At 40.7% G+C, this 13,354-nt stretch overlaps 2 protein-coding genes and 1 long non-coding RNA gene across 3 annotated transcripts; 1 reads left to right on the top strand and 2 right to left on the bottom strand.

Annotated features, from left to right (window-relative positions):
• Positions 1-7,720: 7,720 nt before the first annotated feature.
• On the bottom strand, positions 7,721-8,633 carry LOC112343103. Its single transcript, XR_002991168.1, has 3 exons — positions 8,531-8,633; positions 8,064-8,476; positions 7,721-8,005 (listed from the first exon to the last, which is right to left on the bottom strand). It is a non-coding gene; the product is annotated as an uncharacterized LOC112343103 (long non-coding RNA).
• Positions 8,626-10,376, top strand: LOC9661115 (plant intracellular Ras-group-related LRR protein 1). Its single transcript, XM_024666013.1, has 4 exons — positions 8,626-8,872; positions 8,962-9,300; positions 9,386-9,552; positions 9,623-10,376. The coding sequence occupies exons 1-4, from the start codon at positions 8,678-8,680 to the stop codon at positions 10,272-10,274; spliced, it is 1,353 nt and encodes a 450-aa protein (XP_024521781.1). The 5' UTR covers positions 8,626-8,677; the 3' UTR covers positions 10,275-10,376.
• Positions 10,377-10,486: 110 nt separating this feature from the next.
• On the bottom strand, positions 10,487-12,822 carry LOC9661116. Its single transcript, XM_024666025.1, has 9 exons — positions 12,567-12,822; positions 12,377-12,486; positions 12,288-12,316; positions 12,163-12,235; positions 11,329-12,110; positions 11,167-11,266; positions 10,846-11,096; positions 10,665-10,791; positions 10,487-10,614 (listed from the first exon to the last, which is right to left on the bottom strand). The coding sequence occupies exons 1-9, from the start codon at positions 12,820-12,822 to the stop codon at positions 10,606-10,608; spliced, it is 1,737 nt and encodes a 578-aa protein (XP_024521793.1). The 3' UTR covers positions 10,487-10,605.
• Between the last annotated feature and the right edge of the window lie 532 nt (positions 12,823-13,354).

Here is a 13,354-nt window from a genome sequence, read left to right on the forward strand (position 1 = left end):
AGGTTTTTGTTGCAAAATCCAAAGTGTGAAACCAATTGGTTGTGATTCAGACTAATAAACAAATTGAACTAACTTCCTTATAGAATATTGATTTCAGCAATTAGTTTATAGTGATTGGTTACAAAGTTGGTTTAAAAAATGGTTAGTTTGCAATATTTATACTCAGTTTTTAAACTCTTTTTTAGATAAGTTTGATATGTGTTTTAAGTGATTTATAATACATTTTAAGAAGTACTTGTTTGATATAATTATGAGATTGTTTTAAACCGTATCTTTACTAAGATTATTTGAATATTTTTAAAATGCTCATTTGTTAAAAATGGTTTTTAATTTATTTTTATTGATCATATTGGTTTGTCAAAATTATAGCACTTGGTTTAAAAATTTGTTTTTGAGAATTATTAAGTAAAACAAAAAAAATATTCTCTATGATTTCAAATCTAAACCCACTAAAAAGTTCAATAAAATTCCAAATCTAAACTTACTAGAAAACTCACTAGTAAATGTTCCATTGCCAGAACCATAACCAAAACCAAGGTTGGCTATAGCCATGGCTATAGTCATAGTCACAACCATAAGGGTTGATGAAGGATCCAATATAATTTAAATCTAAATCCACTAGAAAACTTAATAAAAACAAACTATTCTAAACTTACTAGAAAACTCAACAGAATTACAAACTAAAAAGCTAAATAAAAACTAAAAATCTCAAATCTAAACTTAGTAGAAAACTCACTAGTAGATGCTAATGTTGTTGATCCTATTATTGCCCCAAAACTCTAATGTTGTTTTTGGTATTAGATATCACATGCCTTTATACTCAAGCAAGATAAAAGAGATTAAGTACAACTATAATATAGCAACTAGGTTGGCCATAAATGGCCAAAGCTAAAGCTGACCATGACCATAGCTACAATAACGGCTAGCTATAGCCATGGCCATACCTATAGCCACAACAAAACCAACTTATAGCCATAATATAGCTTTATCTTTAACATATTGGGGGTGGGAATGATTCTTTTAACATATCAGTCGGTTATGCTAAGGCCATGCCCATTCACCTTTGTCACACTTATGCTCCACTTTGGGGTAACTTCATAAACACATTGCTCACAATATGATGTGGAAATCATAATGACTTGATCATCAATGAAGCAATACCATACACAACATCCATGTCACTACTACAAAGGTTTATATGAGTATCAAATATCAACTCAATTCAACAAAATGCAACATAAATACTACACCCTGCTGATAGAGATTTACAACATTGAACACCACCAACTTTTGTTCATAACACAAACAAGCTCATGTCACACTTTTTCTAACCAAACTCAAAACTAATCCTACACCAAGCTACTCAAGGAGTAATAGTAAAGTTCCCCGGAAAAGAATTAAGCAGTGTAACCCAAATCTTCAATAGCAAATCTATACAAAATGGTTTAATGCTTACCAGTATCCATCCCATGACTCACCACTTGTAAGACCATCATAACTAACATGCATCAAGATAGGGATGCTTAATTGCATATTGTGAACATAAGCAATGAATTAACACCTTGTTGCAAATTATCTTTCCAAGAAGAAAAAATGATTTATGTGTTTGATACTTTGTCCCTAATGACTTTCTTTTGGTCTCATCTTGACTAAACCTCAAACTTGCATTTGCATTGCCTTTAGTCTAATCCAAGAAAAGTTTATGAGAAAGCACAACAATGACTACTTGAACTAATAAACTAATCCCTACAGTCTTGATTGATCCATTTATAATTATGCTTAGGAAGGATCCACTAATGCCATGCTAAATAGCTATAGACTAGCCTATTTGCCACTCATAGCAAACCTAAAGGAGGCTTATTTTTTACCTATGGTATATGGTTCAACTCATGGTAACAACTAATAAACTAACATTAATCCTATCAACTCAAAGTATAACCTTGAGTTGCTAATATATCTCACTCACGAACCCAAGTGCAAACTCGTGCAAACAGAACATCTCAATCCATCTTATGAATGTAAGTGCAAACTCATACAATATGGTACAAAAGGTAACCAAAATCCATACCCAAGGAACCAATGCAAAGTTTTAGCACCCAAAAGTATACCACCCAAATCATTATTTTCATCTCTGAGTATGCAACAAGACTAGTTGCTCAATCTTATTGGATAGTACTCGTTGAGATGTATTCTCTGGTACCAAATATATCGCATGTGGTTTTCACCCTTTATCCTATGATGATTAACCATAACAAAGCAGAACTTATGTGCCACGTGTCATATGCCACATGCCACATGCCATGTGTTTAAGGACAGCGAAGTGGAACCCAAGTTTCAAAGTCTTGTGCCACTGAATGAAGAAACAAAACCAAACTTCTAAGCATGGAGCCAAGGAACAAAGGTACTAAAGTACGGAGTGACTCCCGAGCATACAGCCTAAGGAGCAAAAGAACAGGAGTATGGAGCAATTTGGGATAGTTCTAGAGCATCTAGCATCCCAATGCCAGAATCAATATGTAAAATGAAGCCAAATGGGGCTCAGTATATTGGTGGCCTAATGCGAGGATATGGGTACTCCACTAGCTAGCATGGTATGGAATTTGAGCTTAGACTTAAGCGGGCCCAAAAAAAGGGATGGGCCCCCAAGGGGTAAGCTTTTCTTTAAATTTATTGGGCCAGCCCGGACCCACCCATTTTCCTTTTTAAACTTTGGGGACCCCCCCCCCCCCCCCCCCCCCACCCTTTCGGGATTGGATTGATAGGCAATAAAATTTTGTGGAGTGAAAATCTTTTAAGATAAACCACACATGAGCAAGATAGATACGCTATGAAAAACAATATTTGTTGCTTGAAAAATTTCTAGAACTTTCATATAATAAGTGTCCTAGACATTTGGCCTCTAAAGGAAAGTCATCCCCATTTCAAAATTGATTGGAAAGTTAAATTAAGAGTGATTGATCATAGGTGAGCAGAATCATCAATGCCACATAATCCAAGAAATCAAGAGTACGATCCCGGCTTCCACATCCACAGATGCAGGGTGCATCAATTGCTAGGACTAGCGCATCATAATGCTTGACCAAGAAAATCAGATCATGTGTCAATAACTCGACGATCTATGCCGAAGCATCAAGATTATCACTATGAAGACCAAGCTCAACAACCTAGAGTGGGATTTGGAGAATTTGACTGGGGGAGTGATGAAGAGGTAAATATTTTATCTTGTGTATCTTCCTAGGCAGAGCAAAAGAATGAAGTTTAAGCGAAATGGAATTATACCTAAGCTTAGGCATCCCAAGAAGAAAATCCCGACCTAGGAAATGCTTATTATAAACAAACAAAAAGCAGTTCAGAATGGTTATAAAATCATGTAGTAGGCCAATTCCATTCCATTTTATTTTCCATGCTAAGTAATTCTTTTCCCATTTTTCTTCTCTTTTTCTCTTCTCTATGTTCTTGTCTCTGTTTATGTGTCACTATTTTGCAGGTAGGGGCAAGAATGTGAGTATAGGCACAAAAAACTGCACTCAACATTTCTATAGCTGGAGCCCTTTGCACAATCTAGTGGAAGCAAAAGAAAAGCATATAAGGCCTCAAATTTTAATATTAACCTACAAACATTTTAGGTCACATCTTAGAATATCAAGTATATAAATATTTTTCTATACTATTTTCTTATAATCAAGGTTGTAATGTTTCTTATCTCTAGAGTTTGCATGAGCTAGATCCATTAAATATCCAAAACCATACTTTTTTACATAACTTCATTTTCTTAAAATATAATCTCAAGCAAAGTCTTCAACCACAACCAAAATAAAGTTCACTGGCAAGTCCAAATCCTGCACAGCCACAACCATCAAACACAAGGTAGAACTCAATATGTGAGTCCAAGTCCTATCATCAAGCACAAACCAGTCAAGTCTAAGCATAATAAGGTGGTCTTAATTTTGTTAAGGACAACTCACCACCTCTACCATATAAATGATATGAGAAATAACCCAATTGTAGCTAATGCAAAAAATGGGAGCTCCACAAGCAAAAGAAATTAGTGATGATAGCCATAGAAGTTTTTACAGTATAGGCAAGTTTGAGGAATTTCATTGCATACAAAAGAAAACATAGGATAAAATAAAATTACCATGAGAATGCTCATATAAAAGACTTATAAAAATATATATCTTTGCTTGGGAGGTTTAAAGTGTATTTTCCAGTTGCGTATGGATATAATACTCACTTCTTTCTACCATGAACTCACCTAGATAAAATCACAATAGGTTACTTGCCATATAAATCACAATCTAAACATCAATCATAATGCTCTATAAGTAGAATATCAATACTATCTTTTCCATCGTCCCTCTATCGGTGGAGGCTTTATAGGGATAGTGAGTAAGTTGGATATAATTGACCAACTTAAGGCATAGTTTAGTTCTTACTTAGGTGTTTGTACTTGTTTTACATTTGGTTTGAACGTAAACTCAAGCTTTATACTATGTTAGCTGATGGAGTAATTATATCCTCACATTAGGCCACTAGTATGTTGAAATAATGTCAAACTCTATTTGGCTTTGTTTTATAGGGTAGTCTTAGCATTAGAATGCTAAATGTTCTAAAATTGTTCCTAAATCACTCCTTACTTGCTTATTGAACTATGTGCTTAAGAATTGTTCTATTTTTCAATTCTTTTGCTCCTTGGCTATATGGCTAAGAATTTGGCTTTGTCTCTTTGATCAGTGGCTCAAGGCTCTAAAACTCAAGTTTTACTTCTACAAACACACACAAAACACGAGCAAAAGCCACATTTTTTGAGAGCTCGGGCTCCGGAAAAAAAACAGCAAACAGCCATACCTTCTTTGATCTTGTCCAGTGCTTGGTAGAGTGATTTCTCTTGGTGCCTGCGTAGATACTGCACTAACACACATGTAGATTCCACTACTCTTGGTCCATATGTCCAAGGGTTTAAGTTCCACTTTGTTGCCCTTGGTCCACGTGTTCAAGGGCGTAAGGGTTTTCCTATAGTAAATCACAATAGGGTAAAGGGTGAAAATTGCATACATTACATCATCTTAGTCCTAAGAGATAATATTTAGGACAAAATAAATATAGAATTGTATTAGATTGTAATTTTGGGCCTGAGAGCAATACACTGTATTGAGGATAATTTTTATATTCTATAGATATGCCTAATTAACAAATCTAGGCATTTTTCATAAATAACCAATAGGACTAAAATAGGACCAATATATAAGGCATATTAGTAAGAGTGTCTAGCGAGTTATCAGTGATATTAATGGATTAGTGTTTAATAGTTTTTTTTATGAACTTTAGATCATAGTGGATCAATTAACAAAGTATATGAAGTTGATGGCTCTAAAAGACTATCATTACCTCAAACTTGGCTACAGTCTCATTGGAAAAGGTATTCTTTATTGCAAAAGGACATTATTTGAAAAAACTTAAAGTTCACCAATGGATTTTATAAAAAATTTGCCAAGGCTTCAAAGTTCTTCAGTGGAGATCATCCTTAAACAGATAAATAATGTTACATTACCCAACTATAGGGACAATGGAGTCTATATCTTTTATTAGTTATTGTGAAAAACACAGTTTTTTTACCTTCTCAACCACAAAAAAGGTCTTGCCATAGAGGGGTCAAGTAATATTTCCATGACCACCAAATTCCCTGGGACGTGTTCATGTCCAATTTATGTAGTTGCCAACCTTGCCAACAACTATTTCCATCCTTTAGTTATTGTTGTAAGAATAGTCGCCATCTTGGTGATATCTTGCATGCAAGTCTCCAACCATGGCAAAGAATTGTGATGAACCAAAAAAGCTGAAGCAAATGAAGAGGAATTAAATATTTGTGCTCTTTTGTTTTACCTTCCAAGATAGCTACCTCAACAGTGGCTGGTTCCTTCCAGCAATATTTACCCAAATGTGGATGGAGGGCATCAATATTTGCACACCACCCTAAATCTTATTGCATCTGCCCTTTTGTCTTAGCATTTTTTAATATACATCTAAAATAGTGCAGAAGGGGAAGAAAGAGCTGGAATTGAAATCTACCACCTATTGCAGAGTGACACTGAGCTGCAACGACAGATCTTAGCCTGGAAGTGACAACCTGAAATATGCCATATGCAAATCCTTTTGGATCACCATCACTGCCAAGAACAACTGCACAACTTCCACATGCAATCTGGAATTTTCTTCCTAGTCCCCCATTCTATCTCTAATTTGATGTTCTAGCCCTAGCTTGATTCTGGTGTCATGATGGATTATAATAATGGCTAAATAAAATTAAAGTTTTAAAAGCATGACATCCAACTCAGCCTAATGTTTCAAAAACACAATGTATTTTGGCATATTTAAATTGTTAGTAACATGCTCTTATGCCCTAGAATAGAAAATGGGTGTAATTTGTTATAGTTATTTAACTACAAAATTAAAGTTTCATAAGTTTGCTGTTTAGATCCATAATATTGAAGCTCCCATCTTACATGTAACCATAATAATCATGTTTGTTTGACGCTGAATTAAAATATCTTAGTATACAGTCAACATGATGATACATTTCTTGCTGAAATACTTCATTTACTTGAGATTATAATATAAAAATCCCAAGTCTTAACAATTGATTAGTAAAGTGACTATTTAATCAAATCTGAGAATAAAATAACTAAAATATTTTATAAACTAAAAAGATTTCTTTTATAAAGTTAGCCTTTTAGTCTAAAGCTTTATGTTGGTAATATTCATTATTTTTCCTTGCATTCTTTTGTTTTTTATAGATAACATCTTTACACCTTTAGTATCTTCTTTATTCAACACTCCTTTAAATGTTTTGTAAACAAAGTAAGAAAATTTGTTATTATTAAGGGTGTAATGAATATTCATAGAATATCCAGAGTTTAGGTATATTCTAAGTCTTAATAATCTTGGAAAATTTTGGCACTGGCATTCTGTTCGATGTTCCTTCCTAGCATATCGCGATGTCTATTCTTCTTTTTTATAGGGGTTCGAAGTTCCACTCGATTCTTTGCTTCTTGAGCGATAAGAAGCGAAAAGCCAAGCACAAGGAGGGCAAGGTTCTTCGCGAGTTCTTGCGAAGATCCAGGCAGAGCAATAGCTGGAAGAACTTCTGAGGCCAGTTGTCGTGAGTGATTTGGGATGACAGCGACCACAGATTCTAAACGTCTTGTTTCTCAGATACAAGGGGACTTGCAATCGCTGAGGGAGGATATCTCTAGCGTCGAGATCGAGCTGCTCAAACCGAGACAAGCTGAAGTGGCGTTTTCTTTTGAGTGCCCGGCTCCCGACTGTCCAGCTCAAGAGCACCTCTACAACCGTCGTGCGGTTCCTTCCGGGCAGCCTGCTTGGCCCTCGAGAGGTCCTCTCGTGAAGAAAAAATGGCTCCAGCTTATGTGGCTTTGGCCGTATACAGTGGCTATGGTTGCAGATCATGCAGTGAAGCAGCTAGAAAGAAATGGACATTTAAACAAAGGGAGTTTGGATAATCAGCTATTGTTCTGATGTCGATCAAATTCTACAAGTACATAAAGCAGCTTGGGAGCCACGGTTTGTATTGTTTCCTGTAACATACAGAACGTAGTAACCTTTGACAAGGAACCGTTGGGCTGGAATGCAAAGATGAAAATAACACTATAGGAGCTGTCAAAAGATTGGAGTACCTGCATGACAACACAAGGATTTCACATCTTACTTGGAGAACTTATTACATAGAATTATAAACATGATAAAGAAAACAGCGTGAAACACAAACCCGAAAATCTCTGGCAAATCAACGACTTACCTCCGCGATCAGCTTCAAAACTGTACCAGTCAGAGACATCGAGATTCCCCCAGTTTTCTCGCCCCCGGACTTGGAAAAAGACATCAAATAAACTTCCAGCCCACTTTCCTTGCAGCAAAAACCATCCCCGCAACGCAACTTGCAAGCCCTTATGCCACAAAGTCTTGAGAAGATTCTCACATGCAAATCCTGTTCGATCCAGCTTAGACAAAACCAACGAAACGAAGAATAAAATTAAAAAGCCCACCTCCCAAGCAGCGCAGCACGACTTTCGAGCCTAGATCCCAACTCGATTCCCGCAGAAAGTCAGCTCTCTACACCGAGACAAGGTCGCCATGGAAGCTGATGATCATGCAAGCAAGTCCTTCCTGTTTTTGTTGCTCTCGTCACCTCTCCACAATTCTAGCCCGAAAGGTAGACGCCAAGACGAGTACTTTCGAAAAAAAAGAGGAGTACTTGCCGGTACATCACCACTGCATCTTCGCCGAAGCATGATAGGCTTGTCCAGCGCGCCTAGTCAAATGGCCTGCGGTGGGCTACAAAAGCTTTGTTTACTGCGGCTGCGTGGCTTGAGGTCAACTCCTTGCCGCCTCTTCATCCTCATCTCTTCAGCAAATCCAACTTGCGGAGTTTTAGTACTTGTTTAGCTCGCTCCGCAAGCTACAAAAGAAGCACAAGAGTTAGGGAAAGAAATGGAAAGAAATGAGCCACTACCTTTCCGGACGAATGCGTACGGGTGGAAAAAATGCCATGGGCCTCCTCTGGGAATATAAAAACACGCTCCGCCAGAAATATTAGCTAAAAGCTCCCCTTTTCTCCTTTGTCTTCCTCCGCCTCTGGCAGTGGCTCCTCTGAAATATCATGGCGAATGTGGTGCGAATTGCCGAGACGAGAGCGATGCTCAACGCTCTCGGCCCTCGTCCCGACTCCAAGCTCGTCGAGGATGCGCGCGAGGCACTGGACGTGATCGATGACTACTTGGCTCAGCAGCTCGAGGCACTGTCGCGAGAAGCCAAGCCGCCGAGCACCACCGCGGAGGAATGGGAATCGATCATGGTCTGTGCTGCTGCTCTTTCTCTCGTCTTGGATCTTCCAGCTTCTAAAGCTTTGGCTTTTCGTCTTTTCTCTTTCGCTTCGTTGTCCAGGCCGAGAAGGAGAACGAAGCCATCGAAGCCGCCGAGGAGGAGAAGCTGCCTTACAAGTCGACAATTCAGCTGGACGAGCTCCACAGGCTCTACTCGGGGATGCTCAAGAGCGCCGAGTCGTCACCATTTGCCGTGCCTGGATCCCCGATCCGGAGCCCCATGAGGCCGCTGTATATCACTGACGACATCGACGATGATGTTGCCAGAGTCCTCCAGGACGCTTTCGATACTCGATCTGATAAGCTGCTTCTTTCGTCTCGCCGTGTTGCATGCCTGCCCGAGTCACTGGGACGGATCAAGTCGCTGTCGCTGATCAATCTCTCCACCAATTGCCTCGAGGTAGCTTCGGTTCCATAGATCATAGATCGTTGTTTCGTGTTCATAGATGTTTGACTTTTTCTTTCTCTCGGATCCTCCTCTCCAGGCTCTTCCCGATTCGTTGTCTCAGCTCAGCAATCTGATAACGCTCGATGTCAGCTCCAACCAGCTCACCACCCTGCCGGATTCCATCCGCTCGCTCAAAAAGCTTCGGTTTCTCAACGTTTCCGGAAACGCTCTCAAGAGCTTGCCGGATTCGCTCGCACTGTGCTTGTAAGCCACCTTGGTTCTTCTCTGTTTTGCCTGTGCCGCGTCTCACGGCAGTGGTTTTGCTCTGTTGCAGTTCTCTGGTGGAGCTCAACGCGAGCTTCAACCAGCTGGAAAAGCTTCCCCCCAACATCGGCTCGCTCTTCAACCTCGAGAAGCTGTCCCTCCAGCTCAACAAGCTCAGCATGCTTCCGGCGTCCATTGGCGACCTGACGTCCCTCAAAGTTCTCGAGATCCACTTCAACAAGCTCGTCGCACTCCCTTCCTCCATTGGCAACCTCAAGGACTTGGAAGTCCTCAATTGCAGCAGTAACTTCAACAGTCTGACCACTGTTCCCAGCTCGCTCGGAGATCTCTACTGCCTCAGGGAGCTCGATCTGAGTTACAACCAGATCCGGGAGCTGCCACTTTCTTTCGGACGGCTGCAGAAGCTGAGAAAGCTCAAGTTGGACCAGAATCCTCTCGTTGTGCCCCCTCCGGAGGTGGTCGATCACAGCCTTGAAGCGGTTCTCGAGTACATGGCCGAAAAGTGGCGGTCTAGTATGAAACTCGACGATGAACACGATCGTGCTGGAAGTAATACGCCGGCTCGGGTTGTGACAAATGGCGGTTCGAGGGTCATCTCTTGGCTCGGAGGAATGTGTGCTGCCGGTACCGAATTCAGACGTCCATCAAGTAAGGTGCTCAGTTGGCATCGGTCACCAGACCGCTATCTCGAGCAACTCTAGATTTAAATAGGAAAAGACAGAACAAAAAAAAAAACGAAAACTCTGTGTTAGACTGAAGTTGTATATGAATGAATCAATAGAAGAAGAAACGCAGTACATACATGTACCTGTCAGTAGGCAGAGATGACCTCTCGCCCTCGGCGATAGCGATGGAGAATTCGTGCATCATAGTCAAGTGAATATGGTGCCATGCCAAACGAAAGGTGGTCCCCTAAATGCGGAAAAAGGCTGCTCATAATTCCAAGAGAACGATAGCACCGTTTCAAAGCCAATCGACGACAACAACACCATGCTCTGGCCCAGAATGGCCAGCACACCAAAGAGCGATGTTTCAGTATTCCTGTAACTTGACAAAGTCAGTACAGTGATCGCGTATCGACCAGGCTAAACCTTGCGTTTTCTCTTGTTTGGGGAGCCAAGTGTTCCGTCCAGATCATCCGGATTCTCATGCTTCATCACGTCAGACCCCAAAATCTCATGAAGTCCGTCAATTCTTGCGTTTGAAAGCTTGGGCGACCTGAGGGTGCAAGCAACGCATGTCAGCGGCCGAGAAAGTAATATTCAAACGTACGCTTGAACACCAGGGAGGTGTAAAGACGATGCTTGCTGCTGTAAATGCTGCATAACCTGAGAGTGACTTGAAGCTTGTATTTGCTGAGGAATCCATGGCTGCTTTGTCAGTGTTGACACATACGGTTTCATTTCGAAAGTCGTATGATCCTCGGCCTGCCGTTTTGCTCGAAGAGACGGCAATTGTTTCTTTTTTAAAGGGTTCTCTAGGTACATGCTGCGCTGAAATGCTGCCAGATTCCGCGACTGTGCCTGGTTTTTGGAAATCGGCAAGAATAGTCATTCCGTGGCAGAAAAAAAAAAAAGAAAACACCAGACTTACGTGTAACTGATGCAACTGGTTACTCATTTGCGCATCTATTTGTACTACTTGAGAAGTACGACTTTTTTCGTTCTTCAAGTATTCTGCCAGATCTCGGAGACTGCCAGAGAGCAAAAAAAAGAGATATGAAAACGTCATCTTTAGCACGGCCAAGCAGTTTACCTTCCTCCAACATCGGAGTTTTCCCGGGCAGGATGAGAAACAAGCCTCTGAATGAACATCCTGAGCAGCTCGTCCGTGGATAGATGCTTCTGGTAACTATCAATCAGCATTCTCAGCCAGCTCCCTAGCTTTCGAATGTGCAAAGCCATCACCTCAGAGAATATCTCCATCGGTACCTGTCTTACGCCTTCGAAACCATGAGTCTCGAGAATTCTCGCAATCGTCTGCTGGCTTAGAATCTCTGCATCTGCTGACGACACTTTGGCTTTCCTCGCTGATGTCCCTGATCTCACAAGCTGGCTGGAAAGTCCAGATAAAACGGATGCCTCACCACCGGCAGCAGATTCCAGGGACTGCTGAAGACTGCAAGCCCCACTCACGCATGTGGCGGGGCAAGGATTCTCCGGAACACAGCTCGAAATGGACGTCAACTCCGGAAGAATGCTGAGCTCGCCATCGAAAGATTCCTGTTCCCTTTCGTGGCCCAACGATATATCGTTCCCGGCTGAAAGGTGTTGTCTCTTTAGAGCCTTTGTGGTCAGCTTGAGAAAGGCTGCCATGCCTTCGGGTGTTCGTTTCAGTGCCTCCTGATCGGAAAACGGAAGTTTCTGCTGAGCCAGACGCCTTGCGAGACGGTTCATCCTCTCGCTAAGGTGTTTGTCAAACCATTGGTCGTACCACAAGTCACAGTCCATGCTGCTCTTTTCTGCATCGAGCTCGCGAGAGCTTCTGGAAAAAAGCTTCGACTGCTCAACGCCACGAAAACCAGGACTGCTTCGTCCCTAAACCAAAGACACTCTGCCTTAAAACGGAACCACCAAGAATGTCACAAACCTGTTTGATGGTATTGATGGCAGTCTTTCGCAGCTGTGATTTTTGCTTCCCATCCCCTACTGCAAAATGCGGGCTGCAAGAGAACGAAAAGAAAGAGTCTAGCCAATCCTTGGAACAATCCCCACCTCAAAGTATCGCGGTTGTCCAATCCATACTTCAAAACAAAGAAGGGAAAACTTAAAACGAGAAAGACTTGTTTCTCTAGCTAAAATACCTTGGCTTGAAGAGCAGCCATGGTAGGAGCTCTCTCTGCCTGGAGTCTGACCCAGTCCGAGGCGTCGTGTTCCAGAGTGAAATAGACGCTGTCGGGCTGGAGCTGTAGGCCTGATAGGAATCAACACAGCTTATTCCCTCCAAACTCCTTTCGATCAATCAAATCAATCAATCCGTGACATAAAACTTACTGGCGGGGGAAGAGATCCTTGTGTCCTGGAGCTCGAGCGCCTTGTCATAGAGAAGAGCACGCACCCGGAGCTGTAAGCGCAAGCGGCCGCTGTTGCTGCCATCGTTTCCTCTCATGAATGCCGACCAGGCGGAGGGCGTGGCAAGGTGGATTCGCAGCTCCGAGTAGAGGTGATCGCCCAGCCATGGCCTCCACGCCGCGATCGCCTCCAGATCGCTGGCGAGCTGGAACCCATAGTCGCCCTGTAATATCCCCATTTTAGGGTGCATGTAAACCACAATTCTAAGTATTTACGAACTTCAACTTGGCATTCTTACTATAACGGTATTATTCAAGTGTAGTTATTAAATATTTCTAAGAAAAAGGTTTTGTAAACATGAGGTTTCTTATACGAGTTTTCTGTGATAAAAAAAAAAAAAACCATATGCATACAGGTTTTTAAATTTGAAGAACCCTATAAAAATCTTGCTTTGAGAGGTATATAAAAATATCTTCAGAAAGGTCCTTTTAATAAAGTTGTAAAAATTAAAGAAATTTTAACAGCTTTTAATAACTTTATAAAAGAAAACTTTATAAATTTTTCTTTAAAATGTCTTTTATGTGTAATGATATTTTCTTTAGTTACATGTAAATCATGTATTTACATACACACAAAGCAATTTAAAAGATAAATTTCTAAAATATAAATAGAATGCTTTATATGTTTATATGGTTATTAACAGTTAATTTAGTTTGTAATGCCCAGCCACCTCAAGCAAGATGGAGCACAGAATATGACCATTTTTCTAA

The sequence above is a fragment of the Selaginella moellendorffii genome, unplaced genomic scaffold (assembly GCF_000143415.4).
Source record: "Selaginella moellendorffii unplaced genomic scaffold, v1.0 SELMOscaffold_133, whole genome shotgun sequence".
Taxonomy (NCBI): Eukaryota; Viridiplantae; Streptophyta; class Lycopodiopsida; order Selaginellales; family Selaginellaceae; genus Selaginella; species Selaginella moellendorffii.